The sequence below is a fragment of the Chionomys nivalis genome, chromosome 17, assembly GCF_950005125.1.
Source record: "Chionomys nivalis chromosome 17, mChiNiv1.1, whole genome shotgun sequence".
NCBI lineage: Eukaryota > Metazoa > Chordata > Mammalia > Rodentia > Cricetidae > Chionomys > Chionomys nivalis.
Window position 1 is genome coordinate 59,233,985 of NC_080102.1, and position 22,611 is coordinate 59,256,595.

The window sequence follows — 22,611 nt, forward strand, 5'->3', positions numbered from 1 at the left end:
TGCCACTTTGTCCCCTGCAGCTCTTGGGGCACCTCCTCCAAGCACCTTGCACTCTTCATCCCGGATGCTCAGGGATGAAGCACCTGTTCTTTATGAATACCTTCTGCATCGGCCATGCTCTCCCGCATCCCCTGAGGGTGGGGAGAGGCCCTCAGCAGGGTCTGTCTTCTATTAGCTATGGCCATTTGAATACCAACCCAAGCTGCCCAACCATTCCTTGTCTCCCTGGAAGCTCCAGTGGGGCATCAGGGCTTTGTTGGGAAGGAGCTGAAATCATCCTCACACCTTCAGAAACTCATAGTGAGAGGCACACCCCTGGGAAGGGGAGCCCCTAGGGTGTTGAGACAGGAGCAGATTTTTCTGGAGATCCCACTCGGGTGTTCTGTTTCAGCCTGGCCAGGGAGGTGGCTCTCATAGGGATATAAAGCTGTCCAGGGCTCAGCTGGCTTGCCCCGTGAATAAGTAACTTCAGAGCAAAGCTCTTGTCTGAAGCGGAAAGGGGGCACTCTGTGAGACATCCTTTCCAGAAACAGTTCTTCAGCCAAGAAAAGAAAATTTCTATAAATTCCCCTAGCTTATCACCTGGGAAGGCCACAGTCCCCAGTCTAACAAATGCTTCCTGAAAATGTTGCAGCAAGCCTGACTCCAAGGCCGTCCCCGGCCTCCTCCCACTATAGGAGGAAAACCTCCTAAGCGCCCCAGCCACCCTCCCTCAAAGACTGGTCTCTCCCACAGGAGTCCCACTTTACCACTGCCAACCCTTCCCTGTGGACCCCACCTCCACCAGAGTTTGACATCCAAGAGACAGTACACGATATCAATTGCAAATGAAGTTTATTATGCAGACACCCAGACCACAGCCCTCAGAAAGTAGAGTCCATTCGAGAGGCTATGTACACAGAAGCATAGTTTCCCTGGACCACTGTTGGGGGATGGAAGAGGGAGGCTACCCTGCGGTCCTCAGCAGAGCACATCTGGAAATGACTGCCAGATGGCAGTGCAAGCAGACCAGGGGTGGGACATGGCTTGGAGACACACTTGGAAACACAGATTCATTCCTAGAACACAGCGTGTAGCTCTGACTCTGTTTGTGAGAGATCTTTCATCACCCCCTCTTAGAATAAATGTCATCAGAGCTGGATTACAAAAATTGGGGTTGCTCCGAGTTAGAGATACAGAGATACAGCTGATATTCTGGAAGCAAAGAGTAGGGAGAAGACCCATCTCTATCTAAAAGAGAAGGTCACCCCGGAGCCACAGCTTTCCCCTGAACCAGCGCCCCCCCTTTCAGAGCCAGATACTGCGCCCCCAGATCCAGACCCGCCCCTAGAGCCTCCTCCAGAGCCTGAACCTCCCCTGGAGCCGCCTCCAGAGCTGTATCCGCCTCCTGCAGAACCTGAACCTCCCCTGGAGCCGCCTCCAGAGCTGTAGCCACCTCCTCCAGAACTTGAACCTCCCCTAGAGCCGCCTCCAGAGCTGTATCCGCCTCCTCCAGAGCCTGAACCTCCCCTGGAGCCACCTCCAGAGCTGTATCCACCTCCTCCAGATCCTCCCCTAGAGCCTCCTCCAGAGCTGTATCCGCCTCCTCCAGAGCCTCCCCTGGAGCCTCCTCCAGAGCTGTATCCGCCTCCTCCGGAGCCTCTGCCTCCAGAGCCGTAGGAGCTGCCTCCTCCATAGGACCCTCTTCCTCCAGAACTTCCTCCAGAGCCAAAGCCAGCCTTGGATGCCACCGATGAGGAAATGGTGCTGCTTGTCACGGCTGTAGGAGAGAAGACGTCAATCCAGGAGTTCTGACCACCTCTACCCTCCACTGCCCTTTAAGACAGGTACATTCCCCACTACGTACACACAGACACGTTGTCACTGATTTCTCCAGTCATCCTGTCAGGGAGAGAGAGAACAGAATTGTGACTGGACATCTGGACTCCATGGGTGAACAGAGTTGTTTTACGTTGTGCGCCTACTGATGTGGAATTGAGCTACTTCAGTCAGCCATGCCTTCTACGCTGACAGATGGGAGGATGACAGAGGGGCTGACAGACCCCACACTTATCTACAGCCTCAATCCATCCCGAGATATTGCTCCAAACAAAACCCTTGCACTGTAGATCCAGAGTGGCTCCAAGGCCAAATCTCTTGTGACTGTGTACCCTACATTGTATTTACAGCCACCTCAGGGACTCTGCTCTCCAAAATCCTTGCCACACCCCATTTCAAAATGAGGTTGCACCATGAACATGCAGCAGAAGGAACTGCAACTCTGTGAAACTGCCCACCCCTCTCCCCGAGACCCTGCTTCCTGTTTCCACTGAAGCCACTATGTCAAACTGCCCACCACCCTCAGACCCTGCCTCCTGTTTCCACTGAAGCCTTGGCTGCTTCAGCCCAGATTCTGGTGCCTGCCAGCTCCTTCGTGGGAACAGTGGGCACTGACTCTCAGAAGAGTGCAGGAAAGGCGGCTCCTTTGTTATGCTAACTACTGATGCCCAGGGCTGCAGACACTCAGGGCTTTTCCCTCCTGATAGCTTAAGCCACCTCAAGTCCCTAAGGATGCTGATGACAGAGGAAACAAAGTCCTCCTCTTAAAGCAGTCAAATGATTCAGTTTGTCATTCTTAAAAGAACAAAGTGTGTCCCTCCAACACATTTGATGCCATCTCCCCATTTGGAGCCAAACTGTGGGAGGGAAAGAAGCTAGTCACTCTACAGTCTTGGAGACAAGCCTTCAGTCTGACTACCTATGTTCCTGTCATTTGTTTTGCCTTTTTAAGACCAGGATATTTCCATTGTCACCTAGTTTAATGTCCTGTAACAGGTCCTGTCCACCTTCTCTATTGATAAGAGAACAATGCTGTCACTCTCGTCCTGAATGTCTGCTTGGAGAAGCATACTGATGCCAATCTCATTGTCCAGAGGCCCTGCCCAGCCTTCCGTTTTCTCTCCCTTTGCTCCTGCCCTGGCTCCAGGAGACAGGAGAGTGTACACCACGACACCCTCACCTGCACTCCTCGCCCTCCAGCAGTTTGCGATAGGTGGCGATCTCCACATCCAGGGCCAGTTTAGTGTTCATGAGCTCCTGGTAGTCCCGGAGCAGCCGGGTCAGGTTCTCGCGGGCCTGCTGCATGGCCTCCTCCAGGTCAGTGAGCTTGGTCCTGGCATCTTTGAGGGCATGCTCTCCACGCTGCTCCGCATCTGCAATGGAGTCTTGCACACTCTTACACTATGAGGAAAAACAGAGTAGGCTCAGCATGCTGAAGGGGATGAAGGACAAGACACGCAGTTGTGGGAGACTGAATCGCTGGCTCCGGAAGCCTTGGGGACTCCCTTTGGAGCTAACAGATGTTGCAGACGCTGTGCCATGACTTGTAGCTGCTGTCCCTGACCTATCTTCCTCCCACAGCCCTTTGACTGGACCCTGCAACGACCCCGACCCTTCAAACACAAGAACTCACCATCTATCCAGTTCTCTGTGCAAATGAAGAAATGCTATTCTGCAGAACTCCTGCTACCTATGAAGCAGACTCTGCCCCAGAAATCATTTCCTAAGTCAATGTGCAACGTGGACCGGCTCCCTCCCACTCACTGGCCCTCTGTGAACACAGTCAGCACAGCTGCTGTCTAGGGTCTGTGCCATGATGGAACAGGAAGCTGTATCTGCAGTCACAGCAAGCCGAACAAGATCTTGCTGTATTTGCTGTTGCTCCCTTTAAGTCAAGCAGTGCTTCCCCTTTTCTGATCTTCACTTCAGAATGTGTCTTAAACTACTCTAAGGGTCTTAACTAGCATCCGTCTGGAGGAGACTGGGATTGGTGTAAACTGGATTAGAACTTCTCAGTTTCTCTTCTGTCCCTCTATCCCTCCCCTACACTTTGGGGCAGATGACAAAGGGGGGGACTTACCCAGAGCCCCAGGTCTCACCTGCTTCTTCACGTGGGATATCTCCCCTTGCAGCCTCTGGATTGTGCGGTTCAGCTCGCTGATCTCCATCTTGATCTCTTTCAAGCTGTCCCCATGTTTCACGGCAGTGACCTGGAGTTCTTCATACTGACGAGGGCAAAGGAAACAGTTCACAGGGATGTTCTGTCTGAGCAAGGCTTAGCCTGAGCTAAAGAAGACCAGTGACAGGCCAGGGATGAGAAACCAACCAAAGAGACCATCTCACATGGCCCCGAGGATTCAGTGCCATTCTCTGTACGATCTTAGGAATGATGTTCAACTTCCATTGGACAAAGAGTCCAGTGCCCTACCTGGACATGACCTAGATAGGAGTGAGGTCAGTGTGGTTCCCTCTATATCCCCAGGACTTGCCTTGCTGTGGTACAGCTCCTCTGACTCAGTCTTGCTCTTTTGGGCGATGATCTCATATTGACTCTGAACCTCAGAGATGATGCTGTCCAGGTCAAGGCTTCGGTTGTTGTCCATGGACAGGATGACATTGGTGTCAGTGACAGTCTGTTGTAGCTGGGACAGTTCCTACAACACACACACACACACACACACACACTAATTAACCACAGTGTTCTGCCCACAGCTACAGTGAGAGGCCTCCCTTCCCTGGCATTGAGGAAATGTGGACTCTCAGACAAAGCATGCTTTGGTGAGATGAAAGTGGTATCACCACAGGGCTATCCTCGGGGTGGCGATAATGGCAGAAAAGTGTTCATGGGCACCCTAGTAAAATGCCTTCTCCTCCATGCCAGTGAGCCCCAGAAAGAACCTCGCCCATGGCAGATTCCTTTAAGTTTCCTTCCTATCTCAGAAGTGGACTGGGGAGTGAGCAGGAAGCATGATGCATTCTAACCTCTGGAGTATAATGGTCACGGTATCATGGAGTATAAAGGTCTCTTCTGAAAGCAGTGGACATAGAGGTGATGGAGAAAAGGGACTTTGACCTGGTGTTTCCAAACCTCACATGACATCAAAAGAAGTTTCTCTCCCCCCAACCCTGCTCTAGGGAAACCCCTTAGAGGACTGCAAAGACCCCACTGCGTTGACATCAGGCAGTCAACGATCCCATCCCAGCAGACTTTTCAACTGGAAAGGACTTTTCTTTAGCGGGAAAGGTAGAAAGGAAGGGTTTGTGGGGACTGTTTTCTTTACCACATCATAGAGTGTTCTCAGAAATTCAGCTTCCTGCATCAGTAAGTCCACCTTGGCCTGCAGCTCGGTCTTGTCCATGTAGGAGCTGTCCACATCCTGCAGAGAAGTTAGAGGCATCTGGAGCAACTCACATGGCCCCCTGAGTGTGTCCCAGGTTCTCTCTGCTGCCTCCAGCATCCCAGGCACTTCCAGATGAGCTGTGTCTGCATGGACCCTCATTCAGCATATAAACTACCATACACCTCTGTAGAGAGCTCCATGCCTAGATCAGCTGCTTACACAGCCCAGCATCATGACAGCTTGTAGTGAGCTGAACCTTACTGATTTCTGCCCTTCCTGATTGAGTCATGTGTGTTCCCCCAAATAGGAGAGATGGCTTCTGTACCCGCCATCATTCTCCATGCCTCCCATTCTACTCGTCCATCCAAAGTCTCCTGAATTTACCTGGATTGTTCTCCAAAACCCTTGCAGGACCTAGACTAACACTTGGCTTTCTGGAGTCCCTGTAGACATGGCGAGGTGTAAGGCGGTCCTACCTGCCCTGCCTAGGGTAGGCTCCTGCTCACCTTTTTAATCGTCACAAACTCATTCTCAGCAGATGTGCGCTTGTTGATTTCATCCTCGTACCTGTTGAGCCCCCAGAAGACAACAGCAGTTAGACAGCTCTGGTTGGCCAGCTCTTTTCTTTCCCTTTTCTACTTAAAAATTAAACTCTCTTTAAATGCTTAGATTAAAACTATGAAAGTAGCGTTCTATTCATGAACTCAAGCATATGTAGCCCCCCAAACCCTGCCTTCTTTGTCATCAACAAAGATGCCCCTCCTCACCACCCTGGTGCACCCGTATAACTGCTGCTAAGAGATCAGCGAATGGATGGCTATCTCCTCTCGGGGTTTCCATTGTCACTTACTTCTTCTTAAAGTCTTCCACAAGATCCTGCATGTTGTTCAGCTCTGAGTCCTGCGAGGTTCTTTCTGCAGTCAGCCTATCCACCTGTTTCTTGAGCGTGCTAATATAGGCCTGGTAGATGGGGTCTAGGTTGGTGGTGCGGGTGCCCACATCCAGCTGCTGTAGAAGCTCCCATTTGGTCTGCAACACCTGGTTCTGCTGCTCCAGGAACCGAACCTACAGTACCCAGGGGAAGAATATATAAGGTCCGGGTCACCTGTTACACCCGTGAACCACTCTTACCCCCAGGAACCTCTGCTGCTGCTCCGGGAGACGCAGAAGCCACACTCCTTCACCCTCACCATCCGAGGGAGACTGGGTTTCTGAGCCCTCCAGCCTCACCCATGGGCTGTAGAGAGCCCGCTCTGCTCTCAGAGCTCTCTGCTTCCTCACCACGACTTCCTGATCCCTGCTTCGTCCGCAGCTGCTCCCTAGACTCCAGGCATTTCCTCCCCCATCCTAGTACTCTGCCAAGGTCCCATAAATTCCGGAGAAAACAAAAAGCAGGCATCTGCTGGCCCAGTAGCAGACGGCACCAAATAGAGTCCCGGGGTGTGGGCAGGGCTCCTCCACCTGAGTTTTAAGAACCTTTTAAATTCCTGTCTAATTCAAGGCATAGGAACCAAGGCAGTAACACCCCAAAGTGATACCAATAAAGATTTTATGGGTCACCAAAATGAGAATGATTCTCTTGAGGGATAAGGTTCTATTCATCCCCATACATATTTCAATCACTCGGGAAAGACAAAATCTACCCTTTCTCGCTATCACCTTCCACTCCTGCCGTCACCTGGCCTGACACGCTCTGTTACTACTTGCCTATTTCTACTTTTCTATGACATCAAACTTTTCTATAAATAGTATCTATTCTGTCTGAAAAACAAAATGAAAAGCAGCAGTTGTAGAATGTGTAGTTCCCAAACAACATCTCGCCCGTTTGGAATTCACCAAGGCCCTGGCTTTGGTGGCCACACAAAGACTACTGAGAGAGTCCGGCGTTTCCTTCTCATCCAGCACACAAGCGCAGCATCTCATCCCAGAAGGAGCCGCCTCTCCGACTCACCTTGTCAATGAAAGAGGCAAATTTGTTGTTGAGAGTTTTGATCTGTTCCCGTTCCTGAGACTTCACGTTCTGGATCTCTGGGTCTACTTTGACATCAAGAGGCTGCAAGAGGCTCTGATTGACGGACACTTCATGGATGCCTCCACCAGGGAATCCTCCAGGTCCCCCAAAGCCTCCAAAGCCACCACCGCCGCCTCCGAAGCGGCCTCCGCCAAAGCCGCCTCCACCGAATCCACTGCCTCCTCCGAAGCCACTGCCTCCTCCGAATCCACTGCCTCCTCCGAAGCCACTGCCACCTCCAAAGCCACCTCCGAAGCCACCGCCTCCAAATCCTCTGCTTCCTCCAAAACCAGAGCCTCCTCCGAAGCCACCGCTGCCTCCAAAGCTGCTGCCGCCTCCAAAGCCACTGCCACCTCTGCCACCAAATCCACCACCGTAGCCAGCCACGCTAGTAGAGATGCTCTTGTACCCTCCAAGGCCGACAAGACTCTGACTGCCGAAGCCACCTCCACAAGAGCCTCCTCTGCCACCACCATGGCGGCTCAAGCAAGAGAAGCCGCTGGTCGATCTCCGGCTCCCTCCAGAGACCACAGCTGAGCCACTGCTGAAGCCCCGGAATCTGCCTCCTCCTCCTCCGCCTCCTCCTCTTCGAGACTTGCACGTGATCTGACAACTCATGATCGTTTTTGCTCAGCAAGGAAAGTAGAAGATCCGAAATGATTCAAGGCTGGAGATTGAACTGTGCTGTTGGGAGACTCGCAGGGTCCCCTTATATACCTGCCAACTAGGTGTTGGCCAGCTTGGGTGTGGGCCCACTTATGCTTGGGTTTGGTCTGCCTGGAAGCTATTCTTGGTGAGTGATTATCAACCTAATGGCCATTAGAACATCTACTAATCAGCTCTATTCCAGAACCTGCTTTGATTGCGAACTCCTGTTTATCTGAGCATCTGCCACGCAATTTGATTTTTGTAAAATCATCAGAAGAGGAGATTAGGATTTGGGTTTCTCAACTTGGAAAAAAAAATGTCCTGCAAAATGCTGCTCCCTGTTATGGACCTACCCATGGGAAGCTAGCCACCACCCAGGCCTGTGTGGGCTTACAATCAAGGGAGAGAGATGGGTTTGAGTCTCTGAAAGCGCTCACTCCAACGTTCCAGCTCTCTTGCTTCCTTGTGGCCCAAGGAAGAGGAGTAGAGGGGCAGTCTCTACATATTGTGACTGTGGTGAAGAATCAGCCTTTGCTCGTAGAGATAAATGGGCCTGCCATGCTGCAACAGTGTAGCCATTTCTCAGATTATCTCAGACCCTTTCTTGGTCAAACATACACACAGCCAAACTCTAGGGAAGGGATCCTTTTCAGCCCTATCTCCGTGAACTTTTATGTCCATCAACTCTGCTGCTTTGTGCATGAATGCAGACAGAAGTGAAGGGAAGAGTTCTGTTCTTAATCTGTGTACTCTGGGCATATGTGAAAGTGTTGCACAGACTACATGGCTTTGAGATCCAAAGTGTGGACCAACTCAGCTGCTCAGAAACCATGTGCTGCCTTGTGATTCTGAAGGCAATGAGAAGGCAGGTCCTTCACTGACATTCAAAAATGGGTGAGCATTGAGAAAACCAGCCAGCCAGGCTGTCTATCTGGAATTTATCCCTTACACCAAATCCAGGCCGTCTCTGCTGTCCATGCGGCTACGCATACAGAACAGATGCTGCGGAGAAACAGAATCAACTCAAAGTCTAGGTTTAAACCCCAGTTTTGCCATTATTGGCTGTATGGCCTTGAATTAAACTTTGAGGCTTTGTTACCTTAACTACAGAGTAGAAAATTGATATACAATGTTTTGGTAACTATGCTATTATAATGCTGTTATTTTGAGTGAGACAAAGATATTTTCTTTTCCTTTCAACCTCAGTGTGCTAGTCTCCTTTTTAATGGCTTATGTCACACTTTCACTGTTTGTGAGAAATGGCATTGTATAAGTCATGTTGTTCTGTGAGCCTCGGTTGCTCAGTTTCCTCACCTATAGGAAGTGAGGGGAGGAGAAAGAAAAGAGGAAGAAAGAAGAGGAGGAGGAGGAAGAAGAAGAAGAAGAAGAAGAAGAGGAGGAGGAGGAGGAGGAGGAGGAGGAGGAGGAAGAAGAGGAGGATGAAGAGGAGGAGGAGAAAGAAGAGGAGGATGAAGAGGAGGAGGAGGAAGACATGTGCAAGATGCGGCTGCTGTTAATAGCTGAAACTCAGTGAATTTTATTTATCCTTTGTTCTCCCCTCTCTCAGAGCTGTGTGGTAACTGCTCAGCAGGGGTGGGAGCAGAGATAAGGAACAAGGAACTTGTTGAGCTTTCTGATTTGCAGTAAAAGAATGCTGACCAAAGCAATCCAAGAGTCTCTCGAAGTGTTCCAGTCCGGCTTATATAATTACAATCATGCAAATAAACTATGAAGCTAAAAGCTTTAGAGTCTCAATCCAAAGCCAAATGTGTCACACTATCTATGGATATCTCTAAGCAACGCCCTAATTGTCCATTACTCCACCGTGACTTTGCTGAGGGGGACCACGCGAGCTTCAGAGGGGTCTTAATCCCTAAATGCAGAAAAGGAATAAACATTTAGTGAGCATTTGCCCTGTCCTAGTTTTTTGCCCAGCACTTGGTCAACATAAACATTTTAATTTTGTTCTCACCAATCTCCACTGGGCACCTGTCCCTTCTAGACCCAGTCTGTGATGTATCAAAATCAAAGAATCAAAATAAATAAATAAATCCTCTTCCTCTATTGAAAAGTGGACATTAGAAGTAAAGACTCAGATGCTACATAAGATTATATTTCTTTGTGTTTCTTTTTAATTTTACCTTTTGAAAAATAATTTCCATGAATTTTAAATATAGCATGTTTTGCATCATGAAAGGGGTGAGATGGGAATTAAGACTAGGACTGGCTGCAGTTTGATGTTCATGTCCATAGGAACCTGTGTTCCAGAGCCTCCCTGTACCACAAGAATATTAGCCTCCTGGTGAAAGCACAGCTCTTTTCTCTCTGGACAGCAGGAATCTTGCTTCCAGCAAAGCCTAAATCCCTGGTGCTTCTCAGGGGTTTGCAAACGCTGTCTGCTGGTCAGTGGGGCAGAAGCCTGAGCCCTTGGTGGAAAGCAGAAGGGAGCTGGTTCTCAAGCCCACAGAAATGAAGCCTGAGCAGGTGCGGGTGCTGCTAGCAGGAAGAAGTCCTCTACTCCTCTGCTCCTTAGGAGTGTGCTCCTCACAGCCTCCTGGGCACAATCATTCTTGTGGTGTAGTGATCTTGTCCCTAGACTTATGCAGGGAAGAGCCATGGTCATGTTCATCTTTACCAGAGACTTCCATCTCCCATCATAGGCACCCAGTAATGAGCCAGTGACCAAAATCTGATTTTCCAGGATTGGTTTGGGACTGCAGGCTGGCCCTGGTGCAGGACTACAGTGGTGACCTTGCCTGAGTCTTGCAGCCTCCCCTGTAGTCCCTGAAGATCCCACTGCGGGGGGGGGGGGGGGGGCGCGGGTCTGTGTCTCTAGCAGAGTCCCTTTCCATAACTTCCAAGTTCATCTTCCTTTCCCAGCGTCTGTGCCTTAGCTGCAGTGTTTAAAGGGAAAATAAACCACAGCCCTCCTCCTCCAGCTCCTGATTGCTGAAAGTGGCAAAAACCCAGAGTGGAGCCAGTCGTGTCCCACGGTGGCCAGCATGCCCGCATTGCCTGCAGCCCCCTTCTGAGCACCAACATGCTGCTCCTAAGAGCGCACAGCAGCGCCAGTGGCTGCAAGGAAAGGTGGGACAGAGCCTGGCAGGCTCCCAACAGGAGCCACTTGCTCAACTTCTTCCTCCAGGGCCTTTCTTTGTAAACGATTATTCTAAACTGCTTACTCAGTCCAAGTCCCAGGCCCTGACCCAGTTCCCCATCCCAACGCTAGCCTCCCCCGCCCCCTGTGTCTTACCTAACCTGTTCATTTTTTAGTAGGTTGAGCTCTGTTCACCCCATTTTCTGAAAAATAAACAGATGGCTGCCGTTTTTAAGGGGTCCTGGTCAAACTGGCTGTTTTACTGGGAATGCTACCTGGCTTCCCATAAGCCTCGCTCTGCAGGACAGTCCCCTGAATGAGGGCATTGCAGGACACACATGCCAGGCTTCTGGAGAAAGTGGGTGTGCAAGCTTCAGAAACAGAGGGACAATGAGGACAGGGGCAGGCCCGGTAGGCAGCAAGCATTTGACGTATGTTTGTGGAATGCAGTAATTAGTGAAAAACAAATCAATAAATTGATGAAAGAAGACACCAGCATAGAATGTTTAAACTTGGTAATGAATGAATGTCACTTCTTTCCCTTTGCTGTGAACATATATGATATATGTAATTTAATTTTAATTATGTGTGTGTGTGTGTTTTGAAACAGGATCCCATAACCCAGGCTAGCACTAAGCTCAATGTCCTCCTTCTCTAGGCTCCCAAGTATGAGGATTACAGGCATGTACCGCCATGCCCAGCTTTCTGGCCCAGAATACTGTATTTTTTATTGTGGATCTGTTCTCTACATAGTGGATCTGCAGCTGCATCAACTCCATTTCTTAAAGGTTCGTGGAGACCTGTCCCCTGTTGGCTAATATGCTGACATGGTGTGTGTGGCCTCATGTCCCCATTCTTCCAGAGAGAACTGCAAAGGGTCAGCCAAGGACAGCTCTGCTATTCCAGCACCAATCCTTCTTCCAGCCATACGGTTTCTCTGGACCACATTCTCCCTGCCAGACCCGGGTGCTTGCTTTCACCCATTTCCTACAGAGCCACTCAAACCTGGAAGAACCAGGTCGTCAGATATCCCACCCCACCCTAGTCAGAATCTGAACAGAAGCATCGTCGCAGTCACGGGCTTATGCTGTCCTCGTGGGTCAGAGGCTCCCCGGGCTCTTCCATGTTCAGGGTTGCCCTCTTCTCACCCAGCCCCTCAAAAGTGGGGAGCTCTCCTACCAATCCCATACATACTGCCACCACCAATGGTCATAATTCACACCTGGCCTCCCCTCCCCCAGCACCAGTGGGAAGAGCTTCTTTTTCTTGTCAAAGTTTCTCTATCGCCTCCGCAGGGATTATTGTAGGGAGGCTGGTGGAGTGATGCCCTCTCCCCCAAAAATGAATCAAAATATGTATTAAAACAACTTTTATTTTAAAAACCTAAATCCAAGCAATCCCTGCTTCTCGGTGTAGCAGTAAACTTTTTATAAAACGTCTAGAACAGCCACAGACTTCATCCCGGGGGAGATTTTTGCTGTAAGGATTTGGGGAAAGGCAAATGTTCAGAACTCTTTGAATAACTTTTTGTTTCTTGAACTCCAAAACAATGGATCTTGATGATTCTTCTTTAAAAACCTTTTAAATCCAAAACAAAACAAAAAATAAATGAAATCATTGCTAATTGAGCTATTAAAAATAAAGCTAGTACAGTCATTAACCCAGGATTATTGAATTTATGACCCGAATTACATTTTTATGAGCTTCAGGCACACTTCACAGCCCATCGGGTATTCAGAGAAGTGTGTTCGCCTCTGGTTAGCAGACTTTTACAACGGAAGCTGTGTGGTAACCCAGGAAGAGCGTGTTTAGGAGCAAAGGTCAAGTCCTTGTACCAGAGAGCAGAGGTGTCACCTGGACATGTCACCTCACTCGGCCCCATTCATCACCTGTGGTCTGAAGGATTTAGTGACCATGGGAGACTAATTTAGTGTCAGGGGACCTGAGTCCTCTGACTCATGACCACTAGCCTAGCCATTCTGGACTTTGGATTTCTCCTCTGTGAAATGTGGATGCTGGGCTACAGAGCCAGAGGGTTCAGATACCAGCCGTGCTTCAACATCTTTCAGAGATAAGCCCTTTGGAGAGCTGGAGCAGATCTTGGGGAGCGTAGGGACAGATCATGCAGCGCCACCCTGCTTCCAGCCGCTCCCAGGCAGGTTCAAAGGAAAGGTGGGCTGCAGGGACTCCGAGGACGGGACAGGAAGGGAAAGCAGCCAGGTGTCAACGGCTGAGGATGAGCTTTTGCCTGTGGGGTGGACAGCTGACCTGAACATACGAGCTCCTTTTAACATTCAAAATGGAGCTGAACCATCTGGCCCTGCTTTGCAGCTCTAATCTCCCTTCCTCAGCCTCTTCTCTAAGGCACTGGCAGGGGGTGACTTCACCTCCTCTTCTGGGGTACCACAACCATCATGAAGAATACTTGAAAGAAATTATTGGAGCATCTGGCAATGTATAATCATCTCCCAGCCCTCTCCTCCCTCAGACAACTAGACTGTGTGGGCTGCTCACCTCAACACCTGCCTTGTTTGGGTCTGCATGTGTCCGCGCTGTGTCTCTCAACGAGGAAGACCCAAAGATGCCAGTATCAGCAGTGTCTGAGCAGAATCCTCACTGCAGAAGGTTTGCCTCCACGCCAGTCATTCACAGTCAAGCAGAAATAATGCCTCTCTGGTAAGAAAAATTATAATGTCAGAATTTTTACGATGAAGATATTATAGCAGGCTTGTTCAGGCAAATCCATGAAGCCAGATCATTGCCAACATACATTATCCTTACCCTGCTAGGTACAGATGCTGGGAAGCAAAAAGAGGGCCTGTTTTCACTGAGCAGATCTCCCCAGACCCTGCTACTCCACAGCAGAGACAGAATCTGGAGTTACTGTTCCCCAGAAGCTGAGCAGGAGGCAACTACTGAAGCGGCTGCGACTTTTCTCTCTCTGGCATCCTTGGTGAAACCTGTGTGTGCTCTCATCGGATCAGTAGCTCCTGTGTGGGTGCGTGTGTGTATGTGTGTCTGTGTGTATGCATGTGTGTGTTTATGTCTGTGTGTATATGTGTGAGTGTGTGTATATGTGAGTGTGTCTGTTTGCATGTGTCTCTGTGTGTGTCTGTGTGTGTTTTTTCTGTCTGTGTATGTATGTGTGTGAATGTGTGTATATGTGAACGTATGTGTGTGTGTGTCTCTGTCCGTGTGTCTGTCTGTGTGCATATGTGTATGAGTCTGTGTATATGTGAGTGTGTGTTTGTGTCTGTGTGCATATGTGTGTATATGTGAGTGTGTGTTTGTGTCTGTGTGCATATGTGTGTATATGTGAGTGTGCGTGTCTTTGTGTGTGTGTCTACTTTCCTACTCTCATTCTCAATTCACTAACAGTCCCGTGAGAAGAGAATCATGAAAAAGTGGGGCATGTGGACAGGAGAGTTTCTCCAAGGTATAGGGTCTGTGCCCAGGACATCTGTTTATGATGCTCATTGCAGGGACTTGAAGCATCTCTGTGGACTCCAGATGGCTAGTGGTACAGTGCGTTTGCCCTCCTGACCTCCTCTACAACCTCCTCCTCTCCCCAAGACCATTCCAGTCCAGCTCTGCTGTGCTGCCAACCCTGAGAGATGTCTTTATTCTTTAAGCTAATGCTCCCTGTTCTGTCCCTCACAGTTTTGCCTTCATGCCCCCTTCTTCTCTTATACCAGGTCCTAAGTGTCAAATAGCACTTGGGATTCTCAGATCACAAATGTCTCAGCTTGGTTCATAAGCAGGAGTCCCTGGCTGGGCTCTGGGCAATCTGTATAAACTCGAATGCTGACCGGGAGAAGGAATCTGTTCACAGGCTTTATGACCTAAATATAGGAGCCTCTGTCCTGAACTGCCCTCACTTTCCTGCTGCTCCGGGCCATGGCTCCAAGAACCAACGTTAGCACATGGCAGTACCCAATCAGATCCCGATTGGCTGTCCTTTCCTAGGCTGCTGCTCCCCAAGCACATACCAAGACACGTGTGGAAAGAACTTTGCTGTGTCTGGATTCTCTTGGTTTCTGCTCACACCCCAGAGGGTGGAGATGCTGGGTGGACCAGCACAGATTGGGAGGGGCTGCAGGGAGATTTAAGGACACCGGATTAGGAGAGAGGCTCTGTAAGTTATCAGGTTGAATGTGAGGAAGAAGAGTCTCAGGAGTCCATAGGCCACAAACTGAAGGGACAGGTAATCTTGCCATCCTCCCTCTCTGTGAGGAGGGAGCACCACTCACCTCCTATTGGGCGTGTGGCATCAGCAGGAAAGCACCACGGAACTTTTAAAGGACGTGTTTCAGAGGCCCCTGTCCTGTTGACTTTGGAACACAAAACCATGTTGGCCTGAGTACAGTGCCAGTGTGACGACAAAGGCTTACCAAAAGAGGTGATGGCCACCTCGCCCCAAAGCCCCAAAGTGAGAGTCCAGACATAAAACTGGGCTGCCACCGCACCATAGGGAGTACCCAACCTCCCAGGGAGGAGGTCACATCAGCTGAGGGAAGACTGCAAGACAGAGCCCTAAATTCAGTATTCTTCAGAGGACACTGAGGATGGGCCCACTAGGTGAATGAATGTCCCAGGGAGGGAAGGACAAAGCACCTGGGAAGCAGGGAGCCAGCGCTTGCTGGCACCTGCTGCGAATTCTGGTGCTGAAGGATGAACACATTTGCCCGGCTCCTCCCTTAAATTTGGTCTCTTACCAAACAGCCTCTTGGACTCTCCCTTCTCATCCTTCCTCCCTGGATGAGCCCTGAGACTCGGAGCCCAGCTCCTACCTGGGAGTGCGCCACCTACAAGAGATACCTGTCCCAGTCCCTGGCTTGGCCCTGCAGTACTGCTGCCTGGCACCATGGCCCTCTGGGTAGTTTGGTCCCATCCTGAGTCATAGAGCATCACACTAGATCAGGTAGGAACTCACTAACTGCAGATTTTTGCCCTTGTCCCAAACTTTGGCCCCTGACTGCTGACCAAGGCTGAGCAGTCATACTCTCCCTTCCCCCGAGACAGCAGGAAGGAAAGTTGCCCAGTAGTGGAAGGAGCTTTTTGTTTTTTATCATTTGGGGCTTCTCTTTGCCCCCCCAGGCCCAATATTTATTTTTCAACACCTGTGGTGTCCCCATGGAAATGATTTTAAGGGATTATCTGTTTTGAGGAGAAAGCTCCTGGCATGGGGCCATATGAGCATACCAGCAGTCCTGTCCTGAGCTCAGACTGTCCGCAGGAGAGTTGATGGGAGGGGTGGGGGATGCGCCAACCCTAAGCCCTGTTCCTGTTGTGCAGGACACATACCCACTCTGCACAGCTGGACTGAAGCCCCCCTTCATCACGTAGTGCCCTCTTGACTGCACAAGGGTGACCCAGCCCTGGTTGGCCTTTGTGCCAGGGCTAGCTAAAGAAACATCTCACCTGCAACACCCAGCACGACTCCAGTGCAAATCATGTGCTTCACCTTACCCATGATTGGCACACGTCACAGAGGCACTTGGAAGTTCCAATCCCATGATAGCAAACTGAAAACACCCAGATCTCCTGGATGTCATCTCGATGCCTGATGGTGCACCCCTTACCCATGGTGTGCAAACCCATTTCTCAGCCCCGCCCCCCATTCCCTGCAACATCTTCCACTTCTTCCTACCAATCCCAGCTAGCTCTGGGTTCCCTACCCACTGCAGGTGCCAGGCACCCAACCATTATATGGCAGCTGTAGCAAATGGGCTTCCTCGTAATAAAAGGACTTTGCTTATTTTTTAAGATTCTGTGTGTGCATGTGTGTGTGCATGTGTGCGTGTGAGCTTGTATGTGTGTGCGTGTGTGCATGTGTGTGTGCATGTGTGTGTGCACGTGTGTGTGCGTGTGTGCACACACGCTTGCACTCTCATGGCACATTGAGACCAGAAGAGGCAGTCAGATTTGCCCGGAGCTGTGGTTACAGACAGCTGACAAGCATAGATGCTGAGGACGGAACTCGGTCTTCTGCCATACCACCTCTCCGGCACCACTTTTGCTTTTAAACGAGCTTTTTATTCAAGTTTTAGCTACACATATTTATGGAGTACAGTGCAATAAATCAATATGGATGACCTGTATGTGCCGATCAAGCAGAGGCATTAGCATTTCCACTCAAAGGAAGACATTTGAGTGCTTGAATACATGGGAGAATGAAGGGCAGGACACATCTCTTGTCCATCAAGGAAGTGGAACCCCAGGTGCACGTAATCCCACACTCAGTACCTTGTCAAGGAGGAGCAGCAGGGACAGGACCCCCTTCATGATGTCTGCAGGTCACCCTCGTACATGTCATTTTCCTTGACAACCTCCTCCAAAAATGATTACAATCAGTACTAAAGCATTTCATCTGCAATAAAGTCTCAAAAGAGGAAAGACTGAGGGCTACAGACCCCATATCTGTCAGGGAACCCCACTTCTGTCGGTTCCACCCTCTCTGGCCCAAGTTCCCCCACTGTGGAACAAAACGGATTTGAAGCTTTCTGTCCCTTGAAGCTTCTGGCCTCAACACAAACGTCTCAGAAACCTGGCAGAGATCCCCTTAGCTGCTTGTTATCATCACATTTAAGAGGAAGAGACCAAGTTCAGTGAACCGTGGAGGTCGGTGACAAGGCAGGATTCTGGCCCAGCTGCTCCCTCCCCAACCTGTGCCAGTCCAGACAGCACTAATTTCACAGCCAGAACAAAGGCACAGGAGCCTAATGAACTCCGCAGTCAACACTCAATTACCCACGATGATGGACGGTAGGAAGCATACAGCTGTGTCCTCACAGCTGTCTAAATCTTTCATTGTGGTGCTGATTCCCCTTGGGGCTGTCAGGCCCAGATCAGCCATACCTCCATGCTGGCTTTCCTGTAGACGGGCGGGGAGAGGGGCCCAATCCCTGCCTCAGCAGTCATAGGCTGGCGACAGCTTTGCCATGAAATGACTGCATTTCTCCTGCTCCTGTTAAACATGCACCTCTCTGTGGTGGCACGTGGCAGACTACAAGTACCAAGGAGGTGGCATAAGGCTTCTGGCATGGCACATTGTCTCCAAGTCTGATGTCTTTATTACAGAACTCCCTGTTACCCATTGTAAAGAGAGGATGGATGAGGAGATGCAGCCAAAACCAGGGCATTTCCCTGGGAGTCCATAGGCTTTCTCTCATCCCAAACACACCTCAGCAGTTAGCACAGTGGGAATTAAGACACAACTGTTTCGTCGTACACTCCTCGTGGGCGATCTCGCCTGAGAATCATTTCATTTTTTCTTCCGGAACATAGAGATAGGCATCACTTGCCTGGAATGTTCTTTCAGCCTCACCAGGACACGAGGAAATCAGCTATGCTGACAGCAGGAGAAACTTACACCAATGACTATATTGCATAAAGAGTAGAAATGTTGAGTGTGAGACAGTATGGGGTGTGGAAACGAGGCACTCAGCCTAGGCCCTGCCTCCCACACCTCTTCTCCTATTCTGTATAATCGAAGGCAAATGGGCACCTAGACCTGGGACAAAGTCAGGTCTCTAGAAGGAACAGAAGCTACAGTTCTCGAGGGCCCTACCTACAGAAAAAAGGGATTGAACAATGGGTGTCAGCAGAGACTTTCGGTCATCCAAACTGAAGATGTTTAGATTGGGGAGTTGCTTGCATAGAGCTTGGGGCTGCAGGCTTTTGGGAGTCATCCCTTATGTCAGGTGGGCTTTCTGCTTCTGAATTATCCCTGTGCCATGTAAGTAACCCTTCATCTATACTCCTGTTAGTAAGCCTGAAGAAAAAGCTCCTTGGCTCACAAAATTAGACACTGGTACAATTGCTGCTTTGGGCTTCGTGAGCTCCCTTTTCTGAGGTGAGTGTGTGTGCATGTGTTTGTGTGTGTTTGTGTATGACCATCCAGACTAGATATTGACTTACAAGCCCTTCTTTTGAGATGAGAAATGCCTGAGGATCCTGTCTATCCACCATCCCACCTCCACCCATGACTTCAATTCACCCTCCAAGACCCAGCCCAGATAAGCTTTCTTCTGGACTGGTGAACCAGAGACCTGTGCCATGAGGTCCTTCCCTCTAAATCCTTTCCACTCAAGTCACTGAAGAGCAAGAATTCTCTGCTCATCTGTAGTATATGACACTCTGCTGTATCCCTAGGATGAAAAGGTGCAGAAGATGCAGTCCCCTCCCTCAAGAAATTTACTAAGCCATGGGTGAGAGACTTAGGAACCAGGGTCACATAGAGATGCACACTGCAGAGATGGGGTGCTGGTCAGTGTTTAGCATCTGGTCTCCACTGGAGGAAAGCCCTGACGTGAAGAAATTTATATGGCATAAAACTACCCACCATAGCCAACTGGGAGCTAGCACACGATAGGATGGAATATAGCTAAGAACAGGCATTCAGCTGGCTCCCATCAACTGGCACACCGCCAGACATACCTACCAAGAGCAGGAAAATGGAAATAGAAAAAAGGATGCAAGATTTGGGGAAGAAGAAGCACGTGTGAGCTAGTTTTCAAGGATGGAGAATTCTATGCATTGAAAAGGGAGAGGGGACTTTCTGAGATGAAGAAACATTTGCATACAGATGGGTAGGTTTTGTTTGTTTAGCAGACAGTAATACCACTCCTCTCCCTAGTCCTGGCCCAGGCAAGAAACCAGTTGGCAGTAGCATTCCCAACAGATGGATGTGAGAAGTGTCCTACATACTTCTCAGCCAGGACCCCATGACCTTGTCACCTTCTTCCACCTGGCTAAGCCCACCCAGCAGGGCCTGCCTCAGAGGCATCCAAGGAGAACCTGCTTGGTGTATCTTTAGGGATACCCACCAGGACGATAACATCTGCAACAGTGTATCTTCCTAAAGCTGGATGTTCAGCTCCTGTAGTGGGTGAACTTGATGAGTCAGACTTTTAAAAAAATGAGTGGGTGTGGTGGTAGCCCACGCCTTTAATCCCAGCACTCGAGAGGCAGAGCCAGGTGGATCTCTGGTAGTTCAAGGCCAGCCTGGTCTACAAGAGCTAGTTCCAGGACAGGAACCAAAACTACAGAGAAAAACCTTGTCTCGAAAAAAAAAAAAAAAGAGTGAGCGGGATAAGGAGGTAGCTCAGTAAAGTATTTGTTGTGTCAGCACAAAGACCTGAATCCAATGCTCATAACCAAAGTAAGAAGCCAAGAGTAGTGATGTACACTTGTAATCAATTCTGAGCTGTACTGACTAGCTGGGCCATTATACTCAGAGAGACATTAGTTCCAGTGAGAGCTCTAGCTCAAAGAAACAAGGCAGACAGCACCTGAGAAACAATACCAAGGTGACTTCTGGGTACACACACAGTTACACAAACATACACACATACGTGTGCACACACATGTAAACACACACCACACACACACTCACACACATACACAGAGGGGGGAGGGAGGGAGAGAGAGACAGAGGAAGGGAGGGAAGAGAAAAAGGAAAAGGCTGGCGACAGGACTACCATCCCGAAGGCTGCCCATCCCGGGACAAAGCTGACAGGACTCACCCACGACTGAGGCCAAACCACAATGGCCTGCTTGTTGGGGGTTTCTGTCCTCCCATCAGGCCCCACAGCTGTTTATCCCCAAAGACAATCACACAGAGGTCTCCTTAAGTTACAAACTGATTGGTTTATAACTTATGTTGTAAACTTAAGTTTATATAAGCTCAGGCTTTTTATTAACTCTTATATTTATCAACTCTTATATGTATTATATATATTTATTAACTCTTATATTGGCCCATTATTCTAGTATATGTTAGCCACATGGCTTGGCACCTTTTTTCAGCAGGGTAGGTCACATCTTTCTTCTTCATTGTCTGGACAGGACCGTGGGAAGAGCTTCCTTCTTCCCAGAATACTCCTGTTCTCATTGCCCTGCCTCTACTTCCTGTCTGGTTGTCCTGCCTATACATCCTGCCTGGCTACTGGCCAACCAGCATTTATTTAAAACATAATTGACAGACTACAGAATTGTCCCACACCAGCCTCTTGCTTGTCTTTCTAGTAAAAGTCAAGATGAAGGGCTTTACATCATCCTGAAAATGGCCTCAGAGGCTAGACCACCCTGACATCACTGCTACACGGCATGTTTCTCAGAACTGCAACATCCCCTCCAAATTAGGAGATTTCTGCATTTCTATTTTATATGCATAAGTGTTTGTCTGCACCTATGTGTGTGTGTAGGCAATAGGCCCATGCCTAGCACCCATGGAGGCCAGAAGAGGACACTGGGACACCTGGGACTAGAGTTACAGGTGGTTGTGAGCTGCCATGTGGATGCTGGGATTTGAACCCAGATCCTCTGCAAGAGCAGCCATTACTTTTAACTGCTGAGCCATCTCTCCAGTCCCTAATTTTAAAAAAAAAAAAAATGTTCTCCAAAAAGCCTACAAGGTAGTCCAAAGCCATGCCTTTACATTTTTTTCAAATAACTGGTCAAAATATTCTAGAAGTTCAGTCGAGGAACCTGGGAATATTTGGAACAAGAAAGAGAAAAAGAGTATGGAAGAAGTGGGAAGAGAAAAGAGAGCAGACACAGACATGGGTTCTCACAGCCAGAAGAGATCTACCCTCTAAGACTTGTGGTCTCTCCATAGCTCTCCCTAGCTGGAAGAAGTGGGAAGACAGAGGGACATGGGTTCTCACAGCTAGAAGTGATCTACCTCTAAGACTTGTGGTCTCTCTATAGCGCCCCCTAGCTGGAGTCTCCTAATTGTTGATATGGACTCTTGAATAGGATTGCGCTGTTATCCCTAGGGTAACTTGGTCCGTTGATCAAATAAATTGGGTCAATTTGATTTTTAGTGCTTTGACTTGTAGGTCTCGGTTATAATCATTCGGAGGTTTATTTAAGCCCTACATTCCAGGTCTCTAAGGGAGCTTAACTCATTCTCACAGGACAGCACTTGCCATGCAGACAGTTGGACCTGGGTGAACATTCATCAGAGGGACCCCTATAATTCCTAAGAAGCCTGACCTCTTCTATACAAGAGTTGTGTGGCTCACCTTCACCAAAAGTAGCCATCACAAGCCACCCTCCATCACCATCTCTAATCCTTCAAGTCCTCTTTGTCCCATTCCTAGCTTTTGAAGACTTGAACTTCTCAGTGGATTTTTTTAACGTGCATTGGTGTTTTGACTACTTTCATGTCTGTGTGAAGGTATTAAATTCCCCTGGAACTGGAGTTACAGGCAGTTGTCAGTTGCCATATAGGTGCTGGGCATTAAACCCGGGTCCTCTGGAAGAGCAGCCAGTGCTCGTAACCACTGAACTATCTCTCTAGCCTCCTCAATATAACCTAAATGCTCAGTACCAAGCCCAGTCTCCAGAGATAAGACCTTTGACCTACTGCCTGTGAATCCCCACACCAAGAGGGATCTAACTGCTTCCCCACGTCTTCACGACCAATGAGCAGAACCAAGTAAAATGTTTTTCCTGCTGTCACTGCCAAGAATCTTCCTGAACTGTTCCAACCACAGCACCTTCTCTCCCTGTGCCCAGAAACCTGTCTTGGAAGCAGTGTCTATGTGTCTATGTGTAACGACACCTCTGTACCAGCAGAGGACACTCCACACTGCCTAGACAGAACAAGAAGGGCCTATTGACAGATTGGAAGCTGGGTGTGGGCCCCTGGGAGGGGTGGGAACACCTCTGCGTGAACCTGGGAAGGT

At 49.4% G+C, this 22,611-nt stretch overlaps 1 protein-coding gene across 2 annotated transcripts; it reads right to left on the reverse strand.

The window, feature by feature from the left end:
* Positions 1-905: 905 nt before the first annotated feature.
* Krt2 (keratin 2) lies at positions 906-7,788 on the reverse strand. Of its 2 annotated transcripts, XM_057791508.1 has the most exons (12): positions 7,518-7,788; positions 7,111-7,433; positions 6,010-6,224; positions 5,666-5,726; positions 5,100-5,195; positions 4,308-4,472; positions 3,918-4,043; positions 2,999-3,219; positions 1,847-1,881; positions 1,681-1,759; positions 1,436-1,641; positions 906-1,402 (listed from the first exon to the last, which is right to left on the reverse strand). In XM_057791508.1, the coding sequence occupies exons 1-12, from the start codon at positions 7,786-7,788 to the stop codon at positions 1,227-1,229; spliced, it is 1,974 nt and encodes a 657-aa protein (XP_057647491.1). In that variant the 3' UTR covers positions 906-1,226. The 2 variants fall into 2 exon arrangements, with proteins under 2 accessions (XP_057647491.1, XP_057647490.1); XM_057791507.1 differs by having other exon boundaries at positions 906-1,759; positions 7,111-7,788.
* Between the last annotated feature and the right edge of the window lie 14,823 nt (positions 7,789-22,611).

Excerpts from the sequence above, each read along its gene's own strand:
- Krt2 (XM_057791507.1), bottom strand. The coding sequence starts at position 7,788 with ATGAGTTGTCAGATCACGTGCAAGTCTCGAAGAGGAGGAGGCGGAGGA. Across the intron at positions 5,727-6,009 it reads GTGGAAGACTTTAAGAAGAA|GTACGAGGATGAAATCAACA; the intron begins GTAAGTGACAAT and ends GGGGCTCAACAG. Across the intron at positions 4,044-4,307 it reads AGGAGCTGTACCACAGCAAG|TATGAAGAACTCCAGGTCAC; the intron begins GCAAGTCCTGGG and ends TGCCCTCGTCAG.